This window comes from Macaca fascicularis, chromosome 5 (assembly GCF_037993035.2).
Source record: "Macaca fascicularis isolate 582-1 chromosome 5, T2T-MFA8v1.1".
In the NCBI taxonomy this organism is placed as follows: domain Eukaryota; kingdom Metazoa; phylum Chordata; class Mammalia; order Primates; family Cercopithecidae; genus Macaca; species Macaca fascicularis.
In genome coordinates, this window is record NC_088379.1 from 65,732,850 (window position 1) to 65,745,698 (window position 12,849).

General features: G+C 34.9%; 1 protein-coding gene across 1 annotated transcript in view; it reads left to right on the forward strand.

Moving 5' to 3' along the window:
• The window catches only part of LOC102115373 (transmembrane protease serine 11G-like), a 43,203-nt gene that overhangs the window by 14,838 nt on the left and 15,516 nt on the right, over nucleotides 1–12,849 (forward strand). The window contains 5 exon segments of the mRNA XM_074039138.1: nucleotides 4,015–4,153; nucleotides 4,726–4,839; nucleotides 8,641–8,708; nucleotides 9,374–9,510; nucleotides 9,513–9,533. Of these exon segments, the coding sequence (XP_073895239.1) occupies nucleotides 4,015–4,153; nucleotides 4,726–4,839; nucleotides 8,641–8,708; nucleotides 9,374–9,510; nucleotides 9,513–9,533 (479 nt within the window).

Here is a 12,849-nt window from a genome sequence, read left to right on the forward strand (position 1 = left end):
TTCAGTATTTCTGTCCACATTATCGATTTTATGACAGTCTCATTGCATCTGGTGGGACAATTAGAATGATCATCATCATTATTATTAAGCCATCATGATTATGAATAGTAACACCACCACTTGCTGGTATTTGAATGACAACAACTTTATTCCAGAGTTACTGTGTTTTACCTAGGAAATGAAGTAAAATTCTAATTGATGATTCACCCATCTTGTTCTAAAATTTCCCCTATTCATTATCTTCGTCCAGTAATTCTTTCCCTGTGGACACTTCAAAATGTGCTCACCATATACTGCCTACTTTTGAACCTGTGGCTTCTCCTGTAGGCTCCCCCTGTCCCCCAAGCTTAGAATCTCTTACCTGCTGGAACATTCTCGGGGGATAAACCACAATTTGCTAGGCTACTCAGCTGCTCCCCAGTCAGTGAGTAGTTAGTGTCCAGTGTTGTCACTCGAATTCTGAAGTCCTGGGCACCACCTCTGTTTCTTTCATGAGCAGCACATTCACCATCTACCAGCTCACTCCACTCCATCTATTCACAGACTCCTTGGTATCCTTTCCTAGCTGCTTTTGAAAAACTTGATGTTATTTTTAGTATGGCCTGGATAATAATAGTAATAAAATAACCCAACCTCCTAAATCCTTACCATGTTTCAACTACTGTTTGAAGTACTCTTACATATATATTAACTCAGGCATTGCTATGATCCCACATAATATGGGTGCTAGGGTTTGGGTATTTGACCCAACAAACCTCATCCTGAAATTTGACACCAGTGTTGGAGGTGGGGCCTCATGGGAGGTGTTTGGGTCATCAGGGCAGATCCCTCAAGAATAGATTAATGCCCTTCCTAAGATGAGTGAGTTTTCACTTTATTAGTTCCCACAAGAGCTAATTGTTAAACAACAACAACAACAACAAAAAACAAAGCAAAACCTGGCACCCCATCTTGCTCCTCTCTGGTTGTGTGCTGTGTGCAAACTCTGGCTCCAATTTGCCTTCTTCCCTGACTGGAAGCAGCCTTTAGCCCTCATCAGAAGCCCAGCAGATTCCAGCACCATGTTTTTTATATAGCCTGCAGAACAGTGAGCCAAACAAACCTTTTTTTCTTTAAAAACAACACTGCCTCAGGTATTCCTCAAGGGTGAAGTCACTTACATTTTTATTTGGTTTGCTGGTCAGAGGTTTCTCCAAAGCTGGATTTTCCTGTACAGTAGTGAACTTGTTTAGTAGTCTCTCTGGGATAGTCTTACTAACGCTAAATTCCTTGAATTGGAAGTGTTAGGGATAGGGAGAAGCCAAGAAAGAAAGATGAAGACAGAATTATCCTTTAGTGATTATTAAGTACAAATTTTGTACAAAATTTTAAATTGTATCTTGATTCCAGGTAAATGCTCAATCTCATTTCCATTCCTGCCATGGAAAAAGCAATGCACATATAGCAATACATTTTGCTAAAAATAGTTGTTTGTTTTGCAAATGGTTTAGAGCTGTCTACTACTTTATGACACATTATTTCATCCAGTAGACAAATTATTACCAAGTACTTCCATGAAGCAAGCTCCCCAGCAGTCTAGAATAACCATGGAAATTCTTCAATGTTTAAGCTAAAATTAGGTTAGTACTTAAAGAAATAGAGAGAGAAATGTTATTTTTTAAACATTGAGGAATAAATATTTCAGGGAATGTCTGGAAGGAAAAAAACTGAAACAACTTCTCACTTTGACATATAAGACTTTAATTCGGTCACAGTAATGGTTCTGGTGTTAGAAGTAGCATAATTCAACAGGTAACCACATTTTTTGAAGATGAGAATTCTGTTGCAAAAGAAACTCCCCTTTATGAATTGTTTTCTGTATCTGGCTCAGAGAGGAAAATGGTGAGAAGATATGTCCACCCTTTTTAAGTTTAAAAAAAACTATCCTTATTTCAGCCATTATTTCCTCCAAAGAGGAATCGTTAGCCCTTCTTTGAAATTCTCATTTAAATTTTCTGCAATTCTGATAGCAATTTGTGTCCATTGTGTTCCTCCTTTATCAGACTATAAGTTCCTCAAAAGAAAGATCTGTTGAAAAGTCTTTACATTCCCCTGTTTTGTACATAGTAATCCTAAATAAAATACCTGCTGAGTTAATTAATGCATAAACACATTAAAGTTTACCTCTACTCTCATTAATGTATGGTTTTCTCAAGTATGTCCTTGGTTCTCATGTTTTCTTGTCTTTGCTTATGGTGTTCTCTGCCTGATGCACACATGACCCTTGCCAATTCCTTCTCAGCCTTTAGAACCTAGTTCTCAGAACAGCTTCTCTAAGGCAAAACCATTCGTATCCACTCATCTCTAATAGCATTTTGAGACTTGTATTATACTAGTTACTTCATGTGTCTCTAGATTACACATCTTTTAAGAGAAGAGACTATGTCTTAATCATTTTGAATCTCTAGAAGCGTCTCACTGACACGCAGAAGAAACTCAGTGAATGTTGACAATGGGCTCGTGATTCTCCATGGTCTTCTATTAGTGAAGGTGATGGATATGTTCATCAGCTCTTGCCTGTGTTCCAGCTCCAACTCAGTGATTCTAGAGACACTTCAGATATTTCCAGATTGTAATGTTTTTCTTTTGCTACCCCCCTAAAAGCAACAGGACAGAGTAACGTAAGATCCTTCTAGAATACCAGCTGAACTCAGAATTAATGCTACTTGAATACTTAACAGAGCTCAGGTTGATGATTCTGGGATGGAGAAATTGCCTCTATATACTCCTTTCCCAGACCCAGGAATGTCAGGAGAAGGCTGACTCCTTCCAGTTCAGTGATGCCCAAAGAGGAGACTCAACTGATGTCTTCAGTTATAACCTGAGGCCTACTATCCACTTTACCAGATACCAATCTCAGGAAAGGTAATTCCCTCTTTTTCCTTTCCATGTGTGATTTTAACAGACAGGACAAGAACTAGCACCTTTCTCAGAATCATATTCTTGTCCAGTCTCCTTATGGATTAAATCTCTTTAAACAACCCATGTTGGTGTTATCTTAGCCTGTCTCAACTCTGTAACTGTTCAGGTTTTGTTTTTAGACTGTGGGCTCCAGCACTGGGGTGAGGAGAGAGCTTTGTCACCTTTTCCTGCTTGCACTAGGGATTCCCAAATGTCAGTCATTTGCATACCACTTTTATGCTTTTGCCCTATTTGCATACTGGCCCTATCATTGCCTTGATATTTTCTTAAAATTTATTTTTAATTTATTCAAATAAATTTGGCTTTATGATAAACAATATCATCTACTGAAATCACAGGTTTGACTTCTTATGACCCTATGAAATAGATATTTATCACAACACAGAGTTCCTGGGTCTAAAGTCCTGAGCTACCACAATTGATTTGCTTGTTCATCATATGAATGATCTCTTCTTGTTTGGCTAATTATTTTTTCCTTATAGTTCTCTTCTATTTTATTTTTTTCAATCAACCTTGTTATAGATGCTCTTCATATGCACTATGAGTTGCATGAACTGTAAATGGTGTAGTAGGTTTTTTAGGTATAGAGGTGTAAAAGGAGCCCAAACAACCCAAGTCCTATTTCTGGCTCCCCTAATATCCAACTTTGAGGTTTTGGTAATCTCTGAACCTCTGTCTCTTCATGTTAGAATGAGAAGAGTGACCCAGATACTCTTGTTTTCTTAGGTTCATTGTGATTTGAAACACATGAATCAAATATATATTATTAGTTCATTTACAAAGAAAAAATTAGAACATATAGTATAATGGACCAGGAAGTATATGAAAAGGTAGTGAATGGCAAAATATTGCTGATTTTAAAAAAAGAAAATATAATGTTAAATGTCCATCATATTTTTATAGCATTTAAGAAATTTTCATGGAAAATATATTTAAGTGTTACCAAGTGCAATATGAGCTAAATATGAATTCCAGAAAAAAAAATTCTACAGAAAAAGGAATATTTGGTCTTAAAATTCTATTCATTTTTAACATACTATTCTTTCTCAAAAGGCCATTGACACTGGGTAGAAGAGTGAGTTCACTGAAACCATGGATGATTGCCCTTATTGTCATAGCTGTTGTGTTGATTCTGGTAATACCGATTGGTCTCCTTGTTTATTTTTTGGCATATGCTAAGTATCTATTCATTGTTTTATTTTGAATATTTGAAAACCCACTTTACTTATTTTAAAACTTTAATGTTTTCTAATATTTTAGAATGCAATTTCCGTTTGAATACATTTATATACGGTTGGGGAAATAATCTTTTATGTATAAAAATTATGTCTAGAGTTTAAATTTTGATGTGATTTATATAATATTATTTCTTGAACAGTGCAATAAATATATCCTATGTAATTTTGTGATATAATATTAGTTAATATGCTAAGAGTAAATTATTTTAGTAGAAATTCTAAATTTGAGGTTAACCTCTGAAAATATGTGACATTCTACTATTACTTAATTTACAGCTTAAATTTATGAATGATCACTAACAGGTGATAATTGTGTTATGACATAACTGACAAGCATGGTGACTATGAAAATGTGTGATCTTAAAAAAGAGTTAGAGGGAGGTATAGACTACTGCTATAGAATTTTTAACTCTTGGGAGTTCACCAATTGTATCATTTTTTGTTTTCAACCCCTCTACTTCTCACAATTATACAACTCAAATTTACTAAACAGAAACCATCCCTGTCTGCTTCCCTTTCAGGCCAGAAGTTTTACTATTACCAGACCTCCTTCCAGATGCCCAGTATTGAATATAATCCTGATTTTTCAGTAGAACACTCAAAACTTAGCACTGATCTGAAACAAAAAGTCAGTAATGAGGTAAGCTAAATCTTTGCTGGCATCATTCCTCTCCTGACAATACTATTGTTAAAATTAAGGCAAAAGGTGAGTTGAAAGCGCTGCTTTTTGCATATACATTAGAATTTCCTGAAAAAAACAGAATGCCCAGTTAAATTTTAATTTCAGATCGTCCTGAAAATATCTTCATGCAGTATTGAAACATGCTTGTACTAAAAAATAATTCATTGTTTATCTGAAATTCAAGTTTAACTGTGTTTTTATTTGCTAATTCTGGAAACTGTAACCACTGTATTAGTCTGTTCTCACACTGGTAATAAAGACATACCTGAGACTGGGTAATTTATAAAGGAAAGATTGTTAAGGATTATTAAAGATTATAAAGGGAAGATAAGTGACTCACAGTTCCACATAGCTGGAGAGGCCTCATAATCATGGTGGAAGATCAAGGGGTATCTTACATGGCTGCAGACAAAAGAGAGCTTGTGTAGGTGAATTCCCTTTTATAAAGCCATCAGATCTCCTGAGACTTATTCACTATCACGAGAACAGCACGGGAAATACCTGTCCCTATGATTCAACTACCTCCCACTGGGTTCTTCCCATGACACATGGGAATTGTGGGAGCTACAATTCAAGATGAGATTTGGGTGGGGACACAGCTAAAACCTATCACCCACATCACCTCAGGACACCTAGAAAAATATACTAGACAAACGATAATGGCACCAGAGACTGAACAACATAAGCCCAACAGGTTTTTTTTTTTTTTTTTTTTTTTTTTTTTGAGACCAAGCCTTGCCTTTGTTGCCCAGGCTGGAGTGCAGTGGTGTGATCTTGGCTCACTGCAACCTCCACCTCCCAGGTTCAAGCGAATCTCCTGCTTCAGCCTCCTGAGTAGCTGGGATTACAGGTGCCTGCCACCACGCCTGGCTAATTTTTGTATTTTTAGTAGAGACAGGGTTTCACTATGTTGGCCAGGCTGGTCTCGAACTCCTGACCTCAGGTAATCCACCCACCTCGGGCTCCCAAAGTGCTGGGATTACAGGTGTGAGCCACTGCACCTGGCCCCAACAGAAAAATTAAAAGGCAAATACAAAACCAACTATTAGAGTTATCTAAAATCTTAACTCTATCATTCAGGCACAAATAACATTACCACATACCATTTATTAAGTACCTACTCTATGGATGACCCTGATATATGTTCCATTAGGCTGCTCTTGAAAATATACCACAGAAACACACAGACTAGCTCTTCCTCTGAAGACTTCAGTTGTATTCGCAGCCACTACTGAGCCCAGCATTCACCAATCAAAGAAGGCAGATCACTCTTACCATGCGTTCAGACTTATTTCTTCAGCCATTTCACAACTCAAACCAGAAGCTGATGAAATGGTTTGAAGAATGCTACTGAGTGGAGTGGATATGCCTTTTCAAAAATACATCTTAAGGAAATTTTCATTGACGGGGAAAAAAGCAGGCCAGTGTAAAGAATATTTTGTTACAGGAGTTAAGATATTGAACTAGAGACAGCCCAAACTTCGAAGTCATAGACATCTAGATGCCACAAAGGATATTCCAGTTTTATCCTTTGTCATCCTAATAACTTTCAAAAAGTTGCTTGACCCCTAAAAATTTGCACTACAAAATGGCGATAATTTCACTCAACTCGTAGTGTTATTTTAAGGATCACCAAATGTAGTGAATACAAAGCATGAAAGGTAATATCCTAATAAACGTTAGCATCTGTTTCCAGTGCTCTCACAGAACTTTTTATATACCTTTTCTAAAGCACTGATCATAAGTTATGAAAACATTGTATGTCTATGTCCCCTTTTAACTTGCGAATTCATTTGTGCTGGAGGTAACTCCATTTCTTCTTATATTTCCTGTGCCTTTCACAGTGTTTGTACATGGTAGGCCCATACAAATACTCATCAAGGAGATGACTAGTAAATAAATGATCAACTTACTAATATTGGTCCTGTTCCTTAATGCATAAATGGAGATAACATCAAGAAAGGCAATGCAGTAATTTCGACCAGAGGTAAATGCAAACTTTTTCTATAAAATGCAAGATAGTAAATATTTTCAACTTTACAGGACACACAGTGTCTGTGCAACTACTCACAGCTGTTATTGTAGTGTTAAAGCAGCCACAGACAACACATAAACAAGTAGGTGTGACAATGTTTCAATAAAAATTTATTATGAACACTGAAACTTGAATTTTGTAAAATTTTTGGATATCAAAAATACCCTTCTCATTCTTTTTTTCAACTATTAAAAAGACATGAAGACCGTGCTTAGATCGTGAGCAATATAAATGCAGGTAGCAGGTTCGATTTTGTGTATAGGCTATAGTTTGCCAATTCTTGCAGAGTTGAGTTACAGTTACAGCAAACATATTCCTAAAAGAGAAGATTAAAACCAGTACCTAAAATGAATTTTATACTTTCCTGAGGAGTTCAATAATCAGGACTGTTTATGTGTGACTCATGAAGCTGAGATTTACTCAGAAAAAAAATTATTAAATTGGAAAGAGAATGGAAGGAGGCAGGCAGAAAACATACAGATATTATATAAACATCTATATTTGTACATATAGAGAGAATATATTTTATGTATATATAAACATGTAAATATAAAATGTGGAAGTATATATACCAAAATGTAAATAACAAGTTCTCTAGACAGTGATTTAAAAATGACTTTAATGCTTTCCAATATATTTTCTATATTGTTTACTTTAAAATTTTTTAACAATAAATATGCATTAGTTTTGTCATATAAATGTGCATGTGTATATAAAAATACATTCTTCAAAAACAAATTTCCCTTCATAGTTAATTAGGAGAAAAACACATAACCATTTGTTTTGAGTAACTATTGGTTTATTAATTAACTTGTGCTCACCAGCCTATTCAAGATGATATTACATGGCATTTCACCAAAGAAAATTTCATAAATCAAGTCAGATAAATGAAAAGCACTTCTTTGACATATACCCGGTTTCACAGCTTAGCAGCTCTTCTCTTCTGGTTTGTGAAACTCACTGTGCAGACTCAGGTTCACTTAAGGTTCAGTATATAGTCAGTCTTTTTTCTGACAAGCCAGCTTGATGAGTCTATAATCAGGCTTATGAGACCACATATTTTGTAACAAGCTGTGGTTTTATTAAGAAATAATTCGACCTAGGTATTCATACCACAGACAAATTATCCTATGTAGGAAGTCTAAAATGACACACAGTGGCATTTACAGTCTTATCTTATTCTAAGTAATCCTTTCTGACATTTTTATTGGTAAGTATGATGCTTCTAGAGAGCTGTTCAATAATATATGTCCTCCTCCTTTCTCCCATTTGCCACAGCATCAAAATCTGGCCAAAAAAGTTTATTTAGAGCCTAAAAAGCTGATCTTTCAATCACATCCATGAGGATGATAACTGAGCTGGAATGATACTGAGCGATGAGTGAGTGATGCATCCATATATATCAAACTTTCAAATCTCTCTGCCTCCTTCTCCATGTATATTTTATAATAGAGGTTGAAATGCCTCGTTAAGTCAACCCTTTAGATAGTCATCTTTGACCATGTGACAAGTTGTTCAAGTATCATCATCCGATTATAGAGATAATATTAATGATGGTGGGATTATGCCCAAATGAGGTTTGGGGGGGCTAACAGTAAATAAACATTGAAGTAAATGTTATTTGCATCATGGCAGGCTTTATGTAAGCATTTTTGTGGTACATTGAAATGTGTGAAATTCGTATTTAACAAAGCTCTATTTTGTTGTATTTTTTCTTTTCTCAGATAGATAAGATATTTCAGAGATCCAATGTAAACCATCATTACATCAAGTGTCATGTTGTCAACTTTAGGTAATCACAGTTAATTAATTTGTATGATTATAAAAGGCAGCTTTGTATTATACAGTTATTCTTCAGTTATTTGCTTTGTATACAGGTCTAAAGCTCTTAGATATATCAAGAGCGAAAATAGCTTAATGTTATTACATTTGTTGTTCCTCCTGTATAGAGTTCCTGTAGTGAGAGAGTTTCTTCAGTAGTGATGAAATATATTCTACGGGTTGTCCTTTTAAAGTCTTTTGCTTTTCTTATGGAAGATTCTTTCAATTATTAACTACTGCTCTCAATTTTACTGACTTTAAAAAATAACAAACAGCTATTATGAATTTTTGAATCACAGGAATATATATTGAATATATATTCACATATATAGTTTATGATTATATATATACAATGTTGGTGGATGTAACAAGTGCTTTAGATTTATTTTTTAGAAGAAATAATTCTAGAACTGTCAGATACTCTCTCCTCCCTAAATAGGATCAAGTTTTACAAGCAGGGAATAATTTAGGTATTAATACCTGTGTGACACAAGGGGAGAAAATCTATGACAATAAAATGTGTAAAATATATATGTTGTATTTTCTTGAAGATATAACTAATATTTAAGTAATAAAGTATGACATAATAATTACTGTGGCTGTGGCCTTATTCATTCTGATTATTTTGTTTTTCAGGCCCAGTAATGACAATCTGAAAGCAGATGTATTGCTTAAATGTCAGTTTATTCCTAACAATGAGAACACAATAAAAATGCAAGCTGATAACATTTTGCATCAGAAGTTGAAATCAAATGAAAGCTTCTTGAAGATAGACCTTCATTACCTTATCTTAGAGGCAGGAAATACTATTTTTCTTTTATATTATAGTTACTCATTTTAATAACCTTCTCATATACAGAGAGAGCTTTATTTCACCATAAAGAAAACTACTTTTCATTTTAAGTCTCTTGTTTACTCGATAATGAACAAATCTCTTGATTGTGATAAGGAAGATTATCTTCTTTTGGCTAGTATGGAAATAATTATAAATAAGAATTGTATGATAACCCAAATATAATAACATTTCTTCCTTTTTAAAAAAGATCTCAGTGGAATTGTTTGTGTTCATGCAGCATACATATGATAAAAACCAACACTCTACTGTTGATATACAGTAGTATCTATAGTGTCTGACTCTCTTGAAATACTCTTTCCAATCTGAATCCAGAATGTGAAAGTGGTATGGACGCACGAGTCACAATATATAGGGCACAAACAAAATATGGGAGGAAGGAGGAAAGAGGCCTGGCATTGTATGATACACTCTCATACCCTCCCTACAGCACACAGGATAGGACTGGCCCGGGACATGGAGTGGGCAGAATGACAAGAAAGACATCGGACTTAGACAGTATCTGTCTGAGGCATGAAGACACCATCTTATTTGCAACACAGACACAAAGAACTGATCGATAAGTGTTCAGGATATGAAATTAAATAAAGTTTATTATAATTCTAAAACTACTAGCTGCCTCTCAGGATTAGCTTTGAAGTTGTCATGTTTTACCAGAACTTGTTTAACTTTTGCAATGAGATTATAAGGCTGATCGAAAATTACAAATTATCAGTAAATCTTCACTCAGTACCTTTTCCCAGAACTATTCTGGGAGGTTAGAGCATGTACATTATAGTATGTTAACAGAAGATAAAATTATGTTGTAGATTTGACCAAAGTCAGAAAGAAGAAAAAATAGCTTGAAGATAAGAATGAGTAGTCTCTGTGAGTAATACCCAACCTTCAGTTCCATTAGTTATGCAGACAGGACAGAATAGACTCTGAATTCAAAGCACTGGACTATAGATAGCAGAGACAACACTTCCTGAAGGAAATGTTTTGTTGAGGAGGTATAGGTATCTGTCAAGTGTAACTTTACGTTTAAGTCAAATGTTAAAATCTTAAACTCATTATTTCTGGACCTATCCCTCACTCTTACCCCGGTATCTGCTTTATGGTGCTAGAGGAACTTAGATCCTTTCACAGTGTTGCTGGATGTGGGGAGGAGGGGGTGATTTAGGTCTCATTATTGGTTTGTGTAGGCATCCACTGGTGATGCATCACCCATCACCAGATACTCAGTTGCTTGTCTAAGCAAGTTATTGTTGAGATGATCCTTATTCCCAACCAAAGGCTTCCATGCAATGGTAATTCCTTATACTTACGTACTTCACAGGGGTGCTTGGGAGTTGCTTTGATTTGTATATTTTTTATTTCATGTTTCTCTCCAAAAGATATAACTTTCTGAACACAGGAAATATGCCTGCTGTAGTCACAAGCACATCCCCAGCGTTAGCATAGAACTCAACACAGGACAGGAACATGGTGTTTGTGAGATGTTTTATCTTTAACTCTATAAAACAACTCAATCTCTTGAAAGTGGGCAGGAAAAAAGAGGGAACTTTTAAAAGTAATAATACAACAGAAAACTGAAGACCTTAAAATCATTTCTCTTTCCACATAGAGTTTTAGAACTGTATAGGGGAAAAAAGTGAGAGGTTGCATATTTCACAATTTTAAAACTAGAGTTGAATTTTATAGGATAAGAAACATTATTTAAATATAAAGAATATAAAGAAAAAATGCATGGAATGCATTCAGAGAGACTGCAGATGATGGTAGAGAGAATGCTAGTCTAGGACTTAGAAGACCTGTATTCTAGCAATAATGACAGTAGTCAACCTTGCAAAAGTTGCTGAAACTGGATCAGTTCCTGTTTTGCAAAAATAAAATAATAAATGTAGAACTTACTCTTTAGGAAGGTGTAAAAATGCTTTCAAAATTACTAAGAAAGAATAAGTGAATTTAATGTATTATTTGATGGACTTTCTCAGATATCTAGGCTATTTTCTGTAAGTTTTCTAACCTCCCAGAATAGTTCTGGGAAAAGGTACTGAGTGAAGATTTACTGATAATTTGTAATTTTCGATCAGCCTTATAATCTCATTGCAAAAGTTAAACAAGTTCTGGTAAAACATGACAACTTCAAAGCTAATCCTGAGAGGCAGCTAGTAGTTTTAGAATTATAATAAACTTTATTTAATTTCATATCCTGAACACTTATCGATCAGTTCTTTGTGTCTGTGTTGCAAGTTTTACATTTTAAACGTATACTTTTTCTACATGTTACATTTTTTCTGGAAGTTTCGTAGTTTTACATTACATTTTACATTTAAGTCTATAATCCATTTTGAGTTAATTTTCTATGCCGTGACATTTAGGTAAGGGCTTTTAAAATTTTTTAAATTGATGTTCCATTATTCCAGTACCATTTGTAAAAACGTTATTCATCTTCCATTGAGTTACTTTTGCTCCTTTATCAAAAACTAATTAGGTATATCGGACATACTTGTATGAATCTACTTTTGGGTTCTCCATTCTTTTCCATTGATTTAGGTCTATCCTTTCACTGGTATCATACTTTCTTGATTACTGCAGCAGTATATTAAGCCTTAACTGGTAAAAATGATTTATCCCACTTTATTCTCCTCTACCAAAATTGTTTTGGCTACTATAGTTCTTGATGGGTTGATCCTTTATCATTACATAATGTGCCTCTTTGGGCCTAGTAATTTTCCATGCTTTGAAATTTACATGATCTGATACCAATACTCCTCTTTAAAATTGTTTTTATGATTTATCTTTTCCATTCTTTTACTTTCAGTTTATCTATGTAGCTATGTTTGAAATGAGTTTCTTTTTTTGTCAATTAAAAAATAAAACATTAAAAAAATTTTTTCTTCAACTTTTAAGTTGAGGGGTACATGTGCAAGATGTACAGGTTTGTTACACAGGTAAACATGTGCTATGGTGGTTTACTACACAGATCAACCCATCACCTAGGTATTAAGCCCAGCATCCATTAGCTATACTTCCTGATGCTCTCCCTCCTCCCACCACCTGCTTTCCAAACGGGCCCCAATATGTGTTGTTCCCCTTCATGTGTCTATGTTTTCTCATCATTCAGTTCTCACTTATAAATGAGAATATGTGATGTTTGGTTTGCTGTTCTTGTGTTAGTTTGCTGAGGATAATGGCTTCCAACTCCATCCATGTCCCTACAAAGGACATTATTTCAATCCTTTTTATGGCTGCATAGTATTCCATGGTGTATATG